At 39.0% G+C, this 19,336-nt stretch overlaps 1 protein-coding gene and 1 non-coding gene across 2 annotated transcripts in view; one reads left to right on the top strand and one right to left on the bottom strand.

The window, feature by feature from the left end:
* Nucleotides 1-19,336, bottom strand: part of USP13 (ubiquitin specific peptidase 13) — a 120,404-nt gene that overhangs the window by 84,664 nt on the left and 16,404 nt on the right. The window contains exon 2 of the mRNA XM_058730575.1: nt 12,308-12,433. Within this exon, the coding sequence (XP_058586558.1) occupies nt 12,308-12,433 (126 nt within the window). The remainder of the gene's footprint in view (nt 1-12,307; nt 12,434-19,336) is intronic.
* On the top strand, nt 16,043-16,205 carry LOC131513334 (small nucleolar RNA SNORA81). The gene has a single exon (XR_009262550.1). It is a non-coding gene; the product is annotated as a small nucleolar RNA SNORA81 (small nucleolar RNA).

Here is a 19,336-nt window from a genome sequence, read left to right as displayed (position 1 = left end):
ATGCAACATGCAGAAGAGACGACAGGGGGAGTTGGGGAGGGAAAGGGTTCTCAGTTGTTAACAAAAGGCGAGAGGAAATACTCAACCTGACCAGAGATTCCAGGATAAACCAGAACTTGACCCAAGTCAATGGAGGTAGGTGAAGGGCAATGCTATTGTTCCACCTGATTATTTTCATCAAATTATCAAGACCACTTCTGGAAAGGGACGTAGAACCAGGGATCAAGGTGAACTAGAAATTTCAACTTCAAATTGGCACATGCTCCCAAAAGGCTAGAGTCCATGCCCAATGATGGAACTATTCTCGAGAGATGGTGGTGGATCCCAGAGGGAAGGCTCTTGTTCCCCTGCTACCCACTGGGTCCCTGTGCTTGGTCCTGGGTATGCACAAAAATTACTGTTGAAAGAGCTAATAAATACTGATTAGCTGTCACTGATATTCTGGTCATATTAAATCTCAATCTAACCTCCCTAAACATTTTGGAGCACCAACTAATGGTTAGTTGCCATGTTAAGCTTCGTGTATTTTCTACCTCTGGTGGAAGTACCTGACAGCAATGAAATAAATGTCCATTCAAGTGGTTAAGCAAAAGAAGTCATTCATTACCTTTCTGACAAAAGGGTTTTACTTTTACAAAAAATTTTACTCTCAAACAGGATTATAAAATTTTTTTTTTCAAATGGCCAGAATGATATTTCCACACTGTTTGTTCTCTCAGTTATTAGAAAAGAGTACATTTCCAGTGCACCATGGTGTGCTGGTCAAAGCCTGGCATCTTTTCAAGTGGCCACATGTTATAGCAGCATCAAGGCCTTGCTGCTGCTTTAGTTTGTCCCATTATCAGTCTTAAGTCTCCTTTGCCACATTTTATCATTTGGCATTGAAGGGTGACTCATCTTTGTGATTCTCACATTAAGTTTACAGCTTCTACTATAAGTTTATGGTTCACATCTTAAGCATGTGAATATGATAGAACACATTAGCTCAAAAACCTGTCTCTCCAACTACTCGTGCCAAATTCATGTCACCTCTCTTAGAATCCCTCTCCACCAAGGTCTCAGAGCCCCTGCTCCTCTCCCCACCTTGTGCCTGCATCAAAAAAAAAAGGGATGAAATAAAACCTGTAGGCACATTTAGCAATCTTAGAGTCACTTGAAATCTCTCTACAGAAGCTTATGGCATGCTTTTAACTTTTCCAACCTGTCTCCTCCACTTCTGAGGATGGTAGAGGGAGAAAAGAAGGAGAAGGGCTGCATGAAAACCTACTAGAATATGAGGTTCTCCTTGATTGTAAGATCCACACCTTAGACTTGGATTAGATTCACTTCCTTACAGGGGAAAAAAAAACTAGGTCTTCTTTCCAAAAACCATCACCTCTGTGCCTGCCTCAGTCTCCACTAGAAATCAACAGGGTTTGAAAAAAGGCAACTCCTCAGTCAGCAAACATGACTGTGCCCATGGGTAAGGCTCTATGCTGGCACTGAGGCTGCAAAGTGAATGAAGACATGCTCCATTCCTTGATGAGCCCATGGGCACAGTAGGAGAGCATATATACAAACAGCACTATAGATTCTGGTGAGTATTAAGGGAAGTGTGAAAAAGGTAGGATTACAAGGAGGAAATGACAGTTCTTCTGGGGTGGAAGCTGTGGGCAGAGCTGGTCAGATAAGAAGACCAGCAGGTCTGGCATTGAGCGGCTGCTCAGCAAATATTTATTTAATGGATAAATGGATGGATAATGGATAGATGGATGATGGATGAACGGATGAATAGACAAATGGATGGATAGATAGCTGGACAGATGGATAGATGGAGGATGGACAGGTAGATGAATGGATGGATGGATAAATGGATAGATGGAAGAATGATAGATGGATGAAGGTATAAATGGATGGATGATGAATGAATGCATGGATGGATGGGGGGATGGACAGGTAGATGGATGGATGGATGGATGAATGGATCAGTGGATGAATGGATGGATGGATGGATGGATGGATGGATGGATGGATGGAGGATGGACAGGTAGATGAATAGATGGATGGATAAATGGATAGATGGAAGAATGATAGATGGATGAAGGTATGAATGGATGGATGATGAATGAATATGTGGATGAATGGGGGGATGGACAGGTAGATGGATGGATGGATGGATGGATGGATGGATGGAATGGATGATGAATGGATGGATGGATGAATGGATGGTTGAATGGATGCATGCATACATGCATGATGGATAGATAGATGGATATGCTGACCACAAGGATACAACAGGTATAAGAGGAATGAGACATCCTAGAGAGGAAAAACAGCACGTACAAAGGTATGAAATCATAATGTATTCCAGGAAGAAGTGGTTAGATATGTCTAGAGCACAAAGCTTACATAATAAAAGTAAGAGTCAGAAAGGCTATAGAGGCCAGATCATGGAAGCCCTTGTAATCAAACGGAAAAGAATTTTGGATTTCATCTTGCAACAAAGGGAGATACAGAGATTTAAGCTTCAGAATGCTACGGATACGTGCATTTGAAAAGATCACTCCAGGTGTACCATGAAGACTGGGTAGGATGGAAGGCAGCAAGTTTGAAGGAAAGGAGATTAGTCAGGAAGCTAAAGAATTAGTCCTTTTAAGGGATAATGAGCCCTCAGACAAAAACTACAGGGATGGAGAGGACAGGATGGACTTCAGAGCCATTTGGGAGGTCCAGATAACTAGACTTGGTCACCAACCAGCCATGGAATGAAAGCAGAATCCAAAATGTCTAGGTCTCTAGAATTTAAGATGAAGGACAACTCTGAGAAAGAGGATTATTCATTGAGTCTGGACACACTGAGCTTGAAGTACCTATGAGGTGTTCAAGTAGGAAAAACCAACTCAGAGTCAGATGGTCAGACTTTGGCTCTGGAAAGATACCGATTAGTAAGTCATGAGTTCAGAGACAGTGATTAAACAAGTAAATGGACAACACTGATGAGGAAGAACAGTTTTCAGAGAAAGATAGTCCAAAGGCACCCTAGGAAGTGTGGATATTTAAGGAATAAATGAATGAAGAGATGCTAGTGAAAGAAAGTCAGAAAAGGCAGCCTAAAAAACAGCAGGAAGCCAGGAAAGAATGGTGCCAAAGAAAGCAGGAGAGGAGCGGTTCCAAGAGGAAAACAAGTTCAAATGCTTGTAAGCAAGTAAAATCAGAGCTGAAACATATCCACCAAGCATGATAAATGAGCGATCACTGCAGCCCTGGCAGTTTAGTGGATTAGCAGGAAGATCAACCGGATGGCAACGCTGAACTTCCAGGGAGGTATAGTAGAGATGATGAGAAGTTTTTAGAGACACTTACTTTAGTTGAAGAATAGGATGACCAAATGAGGACACTATACAGAGACAATTAGTGGTGTGTTCTTTTTGTTTGTTTCAAGTTTTTATATAAATTCTAACTACTTAACATATAGTTTCATATTGGCTTCAGGAGTAGAATTTAGTGATTCATCACTTACACACAACACCCTGGGCTCATCACAAGTGCCCTCTTTAATATCCATCATCTAGATCCCCCATCCCCCACCTGACTCCCCTCTGATAACCATCAGTTTGTTCTCTATAGTTAAGAGTCTCTTATGGTTTGCCCCCCTCTCTTTTTCTCTTACCCTATGTTCACCTGTTTTATTTCTTAAATTCCATATATGAGTGAAATCATATGGTATTTGCCTTTCTCTGACTGACTTGTTTCACTTAGCATAATACACTCTAGCTCTATCCATGTCCTTGCAAATGTCAAGATTTCATTCTTTTCTTTTTTTTTTTTTTAAATTTTTTTTTCAACGCTTTTTATTTATTTTTGGGACAGAGAGAGACAGAGCATGAACGGGGGAGGGGCAGAGAGAGAGGGAGACACAGAATCGGAAACAGGCTCCAGGCTCCGAGCCATCAGCCCAGAGCCTGACGCGGGGCTCGAACTCACGGACCGCGAGATCGTGACCCGGCTGAAGTCGGACGCTTAACCGACTGCGCCACCCAGGCGCCCCCGATTTCATTCTTTTCTTAAGGTTTATTTATTTTTTCTGAGAAAGACAGAGACAATGCATGTGAGCAGGGGAAGGGCAGAGAGAGAGGGAGAAAGAGAATCTGAAGCAGGCTCTGCATTGTTAGCACAGAACCTGACAGGGGGCTCGAACTCATGAAGCATGAGATCATGACCTGAGCTGAAGTCAGATGCTTAACTGAGCCACACAGGTGCCCCAAGGCTTCATTCTTTTTGATGACTAATATTCCATGTTCCATATATATACTCATGGAATGTATACATATTTATGGAATGTACACATATATACATATATACACACCACATCTTCTTTATCCATTCAGCAATCATTGGACATTTGAGTTCTTTCCATAGTCTGGCTATCACTGATAATGCTATAAAAATTGGGCTGCATGTGTACCTTCCAATCTGCATTTTTGTATCCTTTGGGTAAAAACCTAGTAGCACAACTGCTGGATGGCAGAGTAGTTCTATTTTTAATTCCTTGAGGAAACTCCACACTGTTTTCCAAAGTGGCCACACCAGTTTGCATTCCCACCAACAGTGTAAGAGGGTTCCCCTTTCTTCACAGGCTAGCCAACATGTGCAGTTTCCTGTGTTGTTAATGTTAGCCATTCCAACAGGTATGAGGTGATACCTCATCATGGTTTTGATTTGTATTTCCCTGATGATGAGTGAGGTTGAGCATCTTTTCATGTGTCTGTTGGCCATCTGGATGTCTTCTTTGGAAAAATGTCTATTCATGTCTTCTGCCCATTTCTTAACTGGATTATTTGGGGGGTTTGGGGTGTTGAGTTTGATAAGTTCTTCACAGATTTTGGATACTAACCCTTTACCAGATATGTTATTTGCAAATATCTTCTCCCATTTCGTTGGTTGCCTTTCAGTTTTTGTTGACTTCCTTTGCTGTGCAGAAGCATTTTATATTGATGAAGTCCCAATAGTTCATGTTTGCTTTTGTTTCCCTTGCCTCCAGAGACACATTGAATAAGAAGTTGCTATGGCTAATGTCAAAGAGGTTACTGCCTATGTTCTCCTCTAGGATTTTGATGGTTTCCTGTCTCACTCACATTTAGGTCTTTCATCCATTTTGAATCTGTTTTTGTGTATGTTGCTAAGTGGTCCAGTTTCATTCTTCTGCATGTTGGTGTCCAGTTTTCTCCACACCATTTGTTGAAGAGACTGTCTTTGTTTCCATTAGATATTCTTTCTTACTTTATCGAAGATTAGTTGACCATACTGTTTTGAGCCTATTTCTGGGTTTTCCATTCTGTTCCACTGACCTATGTGTCTGGTTTTGTGCCCGTACCATACTGTCTTTATCACTACAGCTTTCAAATATAGCTTAAAGTCCGGAATTGTGATGCCTCCAACTCTTTTCTTTTTCAAAATTGCTTTGGCTATTCAGAGTATTTTGTGATTCCATACATATTTTAGGATTGTTTGTTCTAGCTCTGTGAAAAATGCTGGTAGTGTTTTGATAGGGATTGCATTAAATGTGTAGACTGCTTTGAGTAGTACAGACATTTTAACAATATTTGTTCTTACAATCCATGAGTATGGAATGTTTTTCAATTTCTTTGTGTCATCTTTAGTTTCTTTCATAAGTGTTCTATAGTTTTCAGCATACAGATCTTTCACCTCCTCGGGTTAGGTTTATTCCTAGATATTTTATGGTTTTTGGTGCAATTGTAAATGAGATCAATTCCTTAATTCCTCTTTCTGCTGCTTCGTTGTTGGTATATAGAAATACAACATATTTCTGTACATTGATTTTTGTATCCTGTGACTTTGCTGAATTCGTGTATCAGTTCTAGCAATTTTTGGGTGGTCTTTAGGGTTTTCTACATAGGGTATCATGTTGTCTGCAAATAATTCTTTGCTGATTTGGATGCCTTTTATTTCTTTTTGTTGTCTGATTACTGAGGCTAGAACTTCCAGTACTATGTTAAATAACAATGATGAGAGTGTTGTTCCTGACCATAGAGGAAAGCTCTCAGCTTTTCCCCATTGAGGATGATATTAGCTATGAGTCTTTCATATATGGTCTATATGATGTTGACGTATGTTCCTTCTATCCCTACTTTGTTAAGGGTTTTTATCAAGAATGGATGCTACATTTTGTCAAATGCTTTTTCTGCATCTATTGCAAAGGTAATATGGTTCTTATCCTTTCTCTTATTAATGTGGTATATCACATTGATTGATTTGCAAATATTGAACCACCCCTGAAGCCCAGGAATAAATCCCACTTGATCGTGGTGAATAATTCTTTTAATGTACTGTTGAATTTAATTTGCTAATATCTTGTTGAGAATTTTTACATCCATGTTCATCAGGGATATTGGCCTGTAATTCTTTTTAGTAGGGTCTTGTATCATTTGGGGATCAAAGTAATGCTGGTCTCACAGAATGAGTTTAGAAGTGTTCCTTCCATTTCTATTTTTCAGGAACAGTTTAAGAAGAAAAGATATTAACTCTTTTTCAAATGTTTGAGAGAATTCCCCTGGGAAGCCATCTGGCCCTGGACTTTTGTTGGGAGATTTTTGATTACTGATTCCATTTCTTTGTTGGTTACCAGTCTGTTCAAATTTCCTGTTTTTCCCATTTCACTTTTGGTAGTTTATATGTTTCTAAGAATTCATCCATTTCTTCCAGATTGCACAATTTGTTGGCATATAATTTTGCATAACATTCTCTTATAATGTTTGTATTCCTATGGTGTTGGTTGTGATCTCTCCTCTTTCATTCATGATTTATTTGGGTCCTTTTTCTTTTTTTTTTTTTTGATGAGTCTGGCTACGGGTTTATTAATTTTATTAATTCTTCCAAAATCCACCTCCTAGTTGCATTTATCTAGTCTAATGGATTTTTTGTTTGTTTGTTTCCACATCATTTATTTCTGCTCTAGTCTTTACTATTTCCCTTCTTCTAGGTTTAGGCTTTATTTGCTGTTCCTCTTCTAGCTCCTTTAGATATAAGGTTAGGTTGTGTATTGAAGACTTTTCTTGTTTCTTGAGGTAGGCCTGTATTGCTATATAATTACTTCTTATAACTGCTTTTGTGGCATCCCAAAGGTTTTGGAAGGTTGTGTTTTCATTTGCATTTGCTTCCATATATTTTTTTTCTTCTTTAATTTCCTGATAAACCCATTCACTCTTTAGTAGGATGTTCTTTAACCTCCATGTATTTGTGGTCTTTCTAAATTTTTTTCTTGTGATTGACTTCAAGTGTCCCAGTGTTGTGATCTGAAAATATGCATAGTATGATCTCTACCTTTTTGTACTTATTGAGGGCTGATTTGTGACCTAGCATGTGATCTATTCTGGAGAATGTTCCATGTGTACTCAAAAAGAATGTGTATTCTGCTGAGTTAGAATGAAATGTTTTGAATATATCTGTTAAGCTCTCTGGTCCAGGGTGTCATTCAAAGCCCTTGTTTCCTTGTTGATTTTCTGGTTGGATGATCTATCCATTGTTGCATGTGAGGTGTTAAAGTCCCCTACTCTTATACTGTTATCACTGAGTTTCTTTATGTTTGTTTGTTTGTTTTAATTTTTTTTTAACGTTTATTTATTTTTGAGACAGAGAGAGACAGAGCATGAACGGGGGAGGGGCAGAGAGAGAGGGAGACACAGAATCGGAAGCAGGCTCCAGGCTCTGAGCCATCAGCCCAGAGCCCGATGCAGGGCTCGAACTCACGGACCGCGAGATCGTGACCTGAGCTGAAGTCGGACGCTTAACCGACTGCGCCACCCAGGCGCCCCTATGTTTGTTATTAATTGATTTATATATCTGGGTGTTCCACATTGGGGGCATAAATATTTACAATTGTTAGATCTTCTTATTGGATAGATCCCTTTATTATGATATAGTGCCCTTCTTCATCTCTTGTTACAGTCTTTGGTTTAAAATCTAGTTTGTCTGAAAAAAATAAAATAAAATAAAATAAAATAAAATAAAATAAAATAAAATAAAATAAAATCTAGTTTGTCTGATATAACTATGGCTAATCCAGCTTTCTCTTGAGGTCCATTAGCATGATAAATGGTTCTCCATCCCCTCACTTTCAATCTGCAGGTGTCTATAGGTCTAAAATGAGTCTCTTGCCGGCAGCATATAGATGGATCTCATTTTTTTATCCATTCTGATATCTTATATCTTTTGATTGGAGCATTTAGTCCATTTACATTCAGAGTTACTACTGATAGATACTAATTTAGTGCCATTGTATTACCTGTAAAGTTGGTGTTCATGGAGATTTTCTCTGTTCCTTTTTAGTCTTTGCTGCTCTTGGTCTTTCTTTCCCACTCAAAGAGTCCTCTTTAGTATTTCTTGCAGGGTTGGTTTAGTGGTCACAAACTCCTTTAGCTTTTGTCTAAGAGTGGTGTTTGTTTTTTTTTTTTAAGGTGGGAGGAAAAAGCCAGAAGAGGGAGACATTGAAGAAAAGGGAGTTAAGGAACGAGTAAGTTTATGAGGAGGAGGAAACAGAGCTGTGAGGACAGACAGAACATAGCTTTCTGCTGGGATGGAGGAACGAGATGCAATGAGTTCCCAGGAGGCAAGACAGGAGTTCAGGAAGTTCCTGTCCAGGGTCCCTGTTTTCTTGGTAAAGTACCAGTCAAATTGTTTTCTAAGGATGGTGAGAGAGGTCGTGGCAGCACCTTGAAGACTGCATCCAGAATCTGGAGTGGGAGAAGGTGCAGGCCAAATTTGCTGGGCAGTGAGTGCGCCCAGCAGAAGGGGGAAGAGCAGGAGTCTGACATGGCCCCAGACCATGGTGGTGCAGAATTGCTCACAATATGCACACAGAACCCATGATGATGCTGATGGCATGACTGGCTGGAGCTCTGGGGACAGTTAGGCGAGACAAAGGGCAAAGGATCTTTGAAGGCACTGGTGGTAAGAGAATGTTTCACGTCATGAGGAGCAGGCTTAACAAACAGAAGCAGTGGCCGCCTGGACAAGTCATGGGCCTGGAAATCTCAAGGAGGGAGAACAACAGAGTGAAATCAGAATAAATGAGTGACAGAGCTAAACTGAGAGAAGGTTGTAGTCAGGGAGTGAAATATTTAACTGAAGACTTCAGAGGCAGAGTTAACCATGTGAATTTACCACCATTCTGCAATTCTGCCACAAGCTTAGTGAGCAAGTTATTTCAAGCTTCTGGGCCTCAGTTTCATTCCCCACCCCACCCCAGTTTCCTAAAACTTCATCATTTTATACTAAGACATCTGTTCAGGACAAAGTGGACCTCATAAGAATTGCTATGCCCCACATAACAGGAGCAGTGAATGTAAATCATGTAATATCAGGCCAATATTAGACTATTTTAATCATTGAGGTGATGGCTTATCTGACCTCCTGGCCTCTCTTCCTCCTCTTCCTCCTACTCTGCCCACTGTCCAATTTGGGGATCTCTCCTTTGTCTGGAACTTAAACAGAGAATATATTAGGCAGGCTAGCATGAACGATTAGATGAACCTCAAATCAGCACTGACTAGAAGTTCCAACAGTCTACTAGCTATTAGGACTGAAAGCTGAATAGTGTCACTAAGTATAAAAATCAATACTTGAAAATTAATAACATCCCCAAACATCATCAATAACCAATTAAAATATAGTAAGTAAAAGTTAGCAGTAACAATAGTTACAAAAATTACAGAGCATTTAAGAAAATCTTACAAAATGCAAGCTCTTTTACTGAAAATTACAAAATATTATTGAAGGAGACAAAAGAGAACTGAATACTGAACTGATTCAAAATGAACTATGTCATTTTGAATACTCATTCAATAAATATTTATGAAGCACCTACTGTGTGTTGGGACAGCTAAGTGCTGAGGGCACAGAAATGAACAAAACAGACAAAAATCCCTGCCCTCGTGGAGCTTAACCAATGCTATAGATTATAATCTACAAATTCAATGTGATCCTGATCAAAATCTCAACAGGATGTTTTAAACTAGATGAACTGATTCTAAAATCTGTATAGAAAAATAAATTTCTGGGGCGCCTGGGTGGCTTGGTCGGTTAAGCGTCCAACTTCAGCTCAGGTCACGATCTCGCGGTCCGTGAGTTCGAGCCCCGCGTTGGGCTCTGTGCCGACAGCTCAGAGCCTTGGAGCCTGTTTCGGATTCTGTGTCTCCCTCTCTCTCTGCCCCTCCCCCGTTCATGCTCTGTATCTCTCTGTCTCAAAAATAAATAAACGTTAAAAAAAAAAAAATTTTTTTTTAAATAAAATAAATAAATAAATAAATAAATAAATAAATAAATTTCTAAACCCAGGAAAGTTCTGGAAAAAGTGTTTGTACCACCAGATATCAAGGCTGGCCACACCAATGCAGATTCAGAAAAATAAGATCAACAGAAAAGAACCAAGAGCCCCAAAGCAGACCCAACTATGAATGGCAAGTTAAAATGTACAAAAAGAAAGGACAGATACCATATGTTTTCACTCATAAGTGGAACTTGAGCAACTTAACAGAAGATCATGGGGGAAGGGAAGGGGAAAAAAATAGTTACAAACAGAAAGGGAAGGAGGCAAACCATAAGAGACTCTTAAAAGAACAAATGGAGTGGGGATGGGGGAATGGGGGAGAGGGGAAAATGGGTGATGAACACTTAGGAGGGCACTTGTTGGGATGAGCGATGAATCATGGAAATGTACCCCAAAAACCAAGAGCACACTTTACACACTGTATGTTAGCCAATTTGACAACAAATTATATTAAAATAAATAAATAAATACATAAAATAGTTTAAAATGAAAAAATAAATAAATAAAATATACAAAAAGATGATACTATAAATCATTTAGAAAGATTGCACTAGTCTACCACAGCAGGAAAACTGGTTTTCAGTATGGAAAATAAAAAACACATTCCCATACTTCACACAAATACAATAAACTATAGATGGATTAAAATCCAAAAATGCTAAAACACACATATGCTCATGCAAATACACATGCACTTCAAAAAAAAGTATTAAAAGAAATACTGTTATGACCTTGAGTTGGGAAATAATTTCATAGATAAGATACACAAGGCACAATTCATAAGAGAAAAGGTTAATAAATCTAACATTGAATTCAAAACTTCTGCATAAAAGAATTCATAAATGAAGCAAAAAGATAAGGCATAGACCATAAGAAAACAGGAAAATCAGAGAAGAAAAAACCAGAATGGCCAATAAACATATATAAAGATGTTCAACCCTCACAAAAGGAAATGCCAGTTATTTAGATGCCACTTTACAACCGTTAGATTGGCAAAAATCAAAAGTCTGACCAAGTGTTGATGGGGGGTGGGAAAACAGGAATTGCTAATCAGTGCAGACAGAAGGAGAAATTGAGTGCAACCACTCTGGGGAAAGATTTAGCAATACCTAGCAAAAATGAAAATAAGTACCTCTACAAGCCAGCATTACCACTTTGAGATATACTTATTTCCAAAATAAATCTTACACATGTACCCCCGGGAGAAATGTATAAAGATGTTAATTGTTGCACTATTTGTAGAAGCAAATAAAAAAAGGAAACAATCTAAATGTTCATTAATAGAACAAAAGAATAATAAATGACAAGGTACTCACAAGAGGGAATAACAAACAAATAATAAAATGAAGTAAGTACATTCAGGCACATCGCAACATGAATAGGTTTCAAGAACAATGTGAAAAGATAAAGCTCTACACAGAATTATAAGTAACAGTATGATAGTATGTATCTACATCTTTAAACCATATAAAGTCATTCTACGTATTGTTCATGACTATCCATACGTAAATAAAATAGAATGACCTATATAGGAACAAGAACAAATTTGCAGCCATGGTTACTACTGGAGAGGGAAACAAAAGGGACTCAAACTTTCAGGAAAGCTTTCTCTCGCTCAAAACAAAACAAAACAAAACAAAAAAATCTGAAGCAAAAATATCCAAATATTTTTTACTTGTGATTTTTGCATTTCTGGCATTATTTTGTGTACTTGTCTGTATTTTTTTGCTTAACTTTTTTTTCATTCAGTCGACCCATGTCTTCTTAACACCAATCAGAAATTCAGAGGAAGAGAAAAATTAAACTGAGTTACACAGGGTTTGGGGAAACCTGTGAATTTCTGCAAAGGGTCCCATTTTTGTTTCCCATCCTCAAAAGGAATGAGAAGTCATGTGGGCACAGTAAACTCTCCATGTGATAAACCACACCACGACAATGCCACAGGAAAGATATCAAGGCCAGTTCTCCAAACGTGCAGCTCACCTCTCGCACATGTCTTTTCAGGTGCATGTACACACTCTGTCCAGTTTTTCGAAAATGTCTTTCAACATGTTCCCTTCCAAAGGCCAAAAATGTATTCATGCATACATAGAGTCCACCTTCAGAATTCTAGAAGAAAGAGACAGGTCACAACATTAGCCAAGGATATCTCGCCAAGTCATTTAGATAAAGAAAAGGGAAGGGAAAGAGGGCAAATGATGAAGACAAAGCCCAGCAAAAGGCCACCTGGCTGTTGTAGTCATCTGCAATGACCCTCTGAGGCTCCACAGCCACCCACAGCATCAGCGTCTGCCCCAAACCTGGATTCCAGGTGCTCCGGACAGCTGCTCACAATCTCCCAGTCAGGCGAGAGCCTCAGAGGGCCTGGGAAATAAACATGCTTGTCGGACTCTCCAAACTTGGGTACGGGACCATAAGGGAAACGAGAAGCTTGGCCAGTGAACCAACTACTACCACGGCAATCCTGTCTCATCATTCTCCCTCCCTGATCAGTGCAAGTCTCCAGGAACATAAAGTTTTATATTCTTTTAGCAGGGGTTCTTCGATTCAAAAATACTCTTCTCTTCCTTCAATGACACAGAATATCTGATCGTACCCATTATAAATTAGGATAATTCAATAAATCAATAACTTAATGAGTAAATAATAAAGGATAGAGCCCTCTAATAATCCTAGCTACATATTTTTGCACGCCTGATATGTGCCAGGTGCTTCTCATGTATTATTTCTAATCCTAACAATACTACAAGCTGCTTATTATTATTTCCATTTGACAGTTGAAAAAAAAGAATTAAGGGGGCATCTGGGTGGTTCAGTCTGTTAAGCATCCAACTTTGGCTCAGGTCATGATCTCACGGTCCATGAGTTCAAGCACCACATCGGGCTCTATGCTGACAGCTCAGAGCCTGGAGCCTGCTTCAGATTCTGTGTCTCCCTCTCTCTCTGCCCCTCCCCTGCTAATGCTCTATTTCTCTCTCAAAAATAAATAAAAATTTAAAAAACTTTTAATATTAAAAAAAATTTTTTTAAGTTGAAAAAAAAAATTAAAAAAAAAAAAAAAAAAAGGGGCGCCTGGGTGGCGCAGTCGGTTAAGCGTCCGACTTCAGCCAGGTCACGATCTCGCGGTCCGTGAGTTCCAGCCCCGCGTCAGGCTCTGGGCTGATGGCTCAGAGCCTGGAGCCTGTTTCCGATTCTGTGTCTCCCTCTCTCTCTGCCCCTCCCCCGTTCATGCTATGTCTCTCTCTGTCCCAAAAATAAATAAAAAACGTTGAAAAAAAATATATTTAAAAAAAAAAATTTTTTTTTAAGAATTAAGGATCAGTCACTTGCCCAAGTTCTCACAACATGGAAATGTCAGTTAAATTGACTCTATTTCTCTTTGTAGCCTTCTATGCCACATTTCAAATATTATTTAATTACAGACACCCTGCCACAATGAACAGTCAAGGATATTGTTCACATTTTAGATACTTGATTTTCTATGCCAATTTCATCTCTCCTTTTTCTCTCACTTTGCTTAACATGCATCTCTCTAAATTTTGCCTATAAATCAACCACCTTTTCCTCAATGAAAGTGGATTCTTATTAAGCTCTCCTTAGTCTCGCCTCGCCACATAATTTTAAAAAACAAATTTTTTTTAAAAACCTGTCAGAATTGATAGCAAGCACCTGTCAAAATTCCTTACATTACATTTTAGTAGAGCACAAATTCAACATCAAAACAGGCATTGATGTTCATTACAAATATATGAAAAATAATTAGTAAGTTCCAGTAACTCAAGATTGTTTATTTTTTAATTTCTAATAAAATTCCCCAACACTATATGGTTTATAAGCCAGACATAAAGGAGTCTTATCACAATGAGGATATTACAACAGCATCAGTTCAAATATGTGTCTATTATTGTAGCAAATACATTGCATAAGGCAAGAAAAGGAAAAAAGCATAAAGATCACAAAGAAAGAAGTAAACTGGGTCTCAATTTGCTGATGACATTCTACTCTATATGGAAAATCCTTAAAAATCTAAAAACTACTAACAAGTCAAACTAATACATGAATTTAGCCAGGTCACAGAATACAGATTTATAGGCAAAAATCAACTGCAAGTTTACACTCTGGCAACAAACACTTGCAAATTAAATTTTTTAAATTTGACTATAAAATAGCATCCAGAAAACTCAGTTATTTAGCTGGTGCTTCTGGATAACTTTTTCCCTTTGAAAGAGATCATTTGAATAAAACTAGAAAAGTTCTTCAACTGGAGGCATATTACATTCATTTGATCATCAAATTAAATATTTTCAAATGTTTTTTTTTAAATAGGTGTTTTTTGCATAGTCATAACCCTTAAAAAACTTGTTATCATTATAATGGCCAGTTATTCATTAAGCCCATTAAATTGAGCACCACATATTGTGATTTTTTAAAAAAAATAACACTTTCATTCTCTTCCAATAAAATGGAACCCAATCAAAAAGAATTCAAACCAGAAGATATACCAGAGAAAATATGAGATTTGTAACCAGGGTCCTGAACTACCACTAATTAGCTCTGTGGCCTAAGACAGGTTGTCATTCAGTCTCTGAGCTTCAGGATTCTCCTTTACAAGCATGGCTGCAGCAATAATTCCCACCTCACATGGTTTCATCAAGTTCAAAGAGGATGAGATACATTCTATACTATAAAGCATCCATAGCAATTATTTATTATGAGCTACAGGTCTGTGTGCTACACATATCTCCTATTAGCTCAATCATTTTATAATTGGAGGAAACAAGGAAGAAAACAGTGAGCCAGTCAGCCACACAGGCTAGGGGCAACAAATATTAATCTATCAGAAAAATATGTTAAGCAACGAGCAGGAGAACCAAGAAACCAGCAAGCAGAGGAAGAAAAACGTTCAAGTGCAGCATTTTTCTGGAGAAAAAAATACACAATAGCTATATAATGCAAGAGTTTATAAAGTAATCTCTAAAATAATCACAAGGTCTTTGCTAATTTCATTGCCAAGACTTCTTGACTTCTTGGGAAATTTGATAAAAATTTAATATACCCCAAACATTCGTTCTCAGTCTGGAGTCACTTGATACTGTCACAAAGTCGATAATCAGAGAGGAAAATGCTTCAGCACTCACAGACAAATGGTCCCACATAGGAAAGGATTCTATTACAAACATCCATGGGTCTCCTCCATCTGACACATGCTGGCCTCTGAAGCAGTATGTGCCTGTCCACTAGGGGCTCTGAGACGGAGGCACTGCCCACAGGACTTGCCAGCAGTACGAAAGCTTCAGGACACAGTGAGACACAAAAACCCTCAAAGCTACCCCATACGGAATAAACACACACTTTAGTCTAATGGTCTAACGTTTTCTTCCCTCCTGCCTTATTAATGTCTAAACAGTGGCCCTATAAGACACTTTCTTTTGCATACAAAGACAGTACTCCATGCCATGTGCTCTGAACAGCTTCTTTCATTAATGATGACCAGTGTATGCTGACAAGTCTATCCCTCCCGTTTCCTCTGTGACCAAAGCACAGAGAATAGTTTTAGAGCCTGGGATCAGAGCTGAGCTAACTGATTCTTAGTTTTCAAACCCTCAACCTCGTGCTCTCATTAACCAGCCAAGCCCCCACTAAGAATACAGCCCCGGAAAATACCCGTAAAGCACTTGCCTTCCTGTGGCCAAGAGTGCAGCCATGAAATCGGGCAGGACCTTCTTTCATATAAGCACTGTGTCAAAACTGCAGAAACTAGGATCACATCTTGGTTTTTGTAATAATGTTGGCAGAGTACACACACTGCACTAGATTGTGAAGACTTGGGGGGGGGGCCTCTCTCTTAATGTCTTTCGTCTCAAGATTTGATGCAATATGTCTTTAGAAAAAAAAATTTTTTAATGTTTAAAGAAAAAAATCATTGTTAGAAAACTACCAACGAACAATGAAATACAACTCAAAGAATATCAGGGCAGAATACAAAATAATACTTTTCTCAAGTCATGGTGGTAGAGTGCTTATTAAAACAGATTACAGGGCGCCTGGGTGGCTCAGTCAGTTAAGCGTCCAACTTCGGCTCAGGTCATGATCTCACAGTCTGTGGGTTTGAGCCCCGCGTCGGGCTCTGTGCTGACTGCTCAGAGCCTGGAGCCTGCTTCAGATTCTGTGTCTCCCTCTCTCTCTCTGTCCCTCCCCTGTTCATGCTCTCTCTCTGTCTCAAAAAAAAAATTTTTTTTAATTTTTTAAAAAATTTCATTACAAATGAAATTCATATATATTGCATTAATATTTTAAATAAATGGTAGCATATGAATAGAGATTCCAAAAACACATTCTATGGTAACTGCTTAATATATGTCAAACCACAAGAAACACAAAAATAAGGGGAAATCACTAATAAAAGTTATTGGGGAAGTTAGATAAGAGTATACAATAAAATTAACCTAGATCCACATCTTATGCCAAACACTGTATGTAATAAGGTCCAGAGAGCTCCAAGAGATAAGCATTTAAAAAGCTAGAAATGAGCAGAATAGCATATTTTATCCCACTTATGAGGGGGAAATAATTTCTGGCCGTGAAAATACAGGATAGAGAGATGGCATAATTGAGTATAAAAATGTAAACACTAATGAACAAGTTTTATACCACATAATATAATGAAACAAATAGAAAACCAATCATCACAGAATGAGGAAAGATGAGAAGTACAACGAAGAAAAGTTTATATCCAAGCTATGTAAAAACTGATAAAGTCACAAGACATCAGCATTCAGGTTCAACTTGGTAAGTTTTTCTTTTAAGATCATTTAGTTTTAACTGTGAGAAAATATTAAAATCAAATCATCACATCCTCACTACCTCCTGAAGTAATAAGCACGGTAAAACAATCTCAGGGCAGGGGCGCCTGGGTGGCTCAGTCAGTTAAGTGTCAGACTCTTGGTTTCGGCTCGGGTCATGATCTCTCGGTTTTGTGAGTTCGAGCCCCACATCGGGCTCCAAGCTGACAGTGTGGAGCATGCTTGGGATTCTCTGTCTCCCTCTCTGGCCCTCCCCAACTTGCGCTCTGTCTTTCTCAAAATAAATCAATAAACTTAAAAACATTAAAAAAAATCTCAGGGCAAGTATATGCCTACTAAACCAACAGAAAGTATGAAATCTACAAAGCCTGAAGCCACAGAGAAAACCTGGATGGAGTCTCACAGTATAAATCGGTTCCATCCTTCTAGAGATCAATCCAACTGTGACTCTTTGACACAGTATTTCTCCTTTGGGTACAGACTTCAGGAAACCAAAATAAAGAGAAAAGAAAGCTAATTTGCACAAAATATTCATAGATACACTGTTTATAATAGGAAAAAGAGCTCCCAAACAAAGGAGCTAAAATATGTGGCATATAAACAAAGCAAAATGCTATAATGTTATTTAAAATGACATATTATGAAATATGTGTAATGTACACAGAACATAAGTATAGAATTGTGTATAATTTGCACAGAAAAATAATGTTCATGAAAAAAAATACATGCTGATGACAGGGAGGAAAGAGAAGAGAAGAAGGGAAGTCTGTTCATTGACCAAGACCCAAAATGAAACTGGAATGTGATCAATGTTTTATATTTAAGCTCTTGACCTTGGGACTCACAGCCTTACCTCCTGTTACCTTTGAGCTTGGTCTAAAGAGGTGTTTGTCAAACTACTGTCATGAAGAACCAGGTTGTTTTCTGTTGTGTTTTCTTTTGTTTCTGTTCATTAAGGAAAGATATGTGGTCCCACTGCACATGACTAGTCCCTGGCTCAGCCAGATATGAACTCACTCCCACATGTAAGTCCCACAAAACCCAAACGGGTCTATATGCTGTCCAAACAAACTAACCCACTGCTCACATGCTTGGATGTGGCTACAATGTCAAGTTGCTATAGAAATTACTAAGTGCTTACTCTCAATGTTTGTACTTATCTCTTGGCACCAGTCAGCTGACCACACTTGAGTAGCATTGGTCTAGAGCTAGTGGCTGCCATGTCCACACCCCATTCTTAGAATTGCCCAGTTCTGGAACGGGGCAGTTCTAAGAATGTGTCATGGTGAAGAAAGTGTGACTTCAAGGACCTTCAGAGACACCAAGCCTTCAGAGCAGCCCACATCAAAACTAGCTACACACACCGATGATGCCTTCACGACTGTACAAGCACCCCCGATTCCACGCCTGTCCACTTATCCACCTGCCAGCCTCTGCCCATGACCACATCTCCTGACTCCTCACCCAGTGCTGCCGGTCCTGACCTTCAAATCGGTTATTTCAGAACCGTTAGCATCTCGCTCACTGAAATCTACAGCTGTGAGAAACCCATGCTTCCTTCATTTGAGGCCACTATGTTCAGATGCTGAATCACACGTTCACTCCTTAAGGGTAGGGAAATCATGTCACATTCATTACTAAATTCCAACAACAGTACTCTCTGGTGCAGAGCAGAACTGAACAAACACATGGAATGAGTGGAAAAGTTTGTGTAGTTATCTCTCACTCGGCTACATAGTTTAGTCTCTCTCTCAAACTGATCCTCAGTGTCCTTCTGATTTGGATTTAAAACACTTCAGAGCACAGGCTCCATCTCAAGTCACTAAACAATGAGGATCACCAAAAGAAAACAGATGACCGTGCATAGAAAAACAGCCTCAGGTGGCTCAGTCGGTTGAGTGACCAACTTCGGCTCAGGTCATGATCTCACAGTCTGTGAGTTCGAGCCCCGCATTGGGCTCTGTGCTGACAGCTCAGAGCCTGGAGTCTGCATTGGATTCTGTGTCTCCCTCTCTCTCTGCCCTTCCCCTACTCATGCTCTGTCTCTCTCTGTCTCAGAAATAAAAAAACATTAAAAAAAAATTTTTTTTAAAGAAAAACAGCCTCAGGCACCTGCAGGAACACTAGGTTTTCAGGTTTGTTTGGTTAAAGTCAAGCCCTTAGCAGCTTGGACACGTGAATCCCATTACCCCAGCTCTCCTACTTTCTG

This window comes from Neofelis nebulosa, chromosome 5, assembly GCF_028018385.1.
Source record: "Neofelis nebulosa isolate mNeoNeb1 chromosome 5, mNeoNeb1.pri, whole genome shotgun sequence".
Lineage (NCBI taxonomy): Eukaryota > Metazoa > Chordata > Mammalia > Carnivora > Felidae > Neofelis > Neofelis nebulosa.
This window is presented reverse-complemented; position numbering and strand designations above follow the sequence as displayed.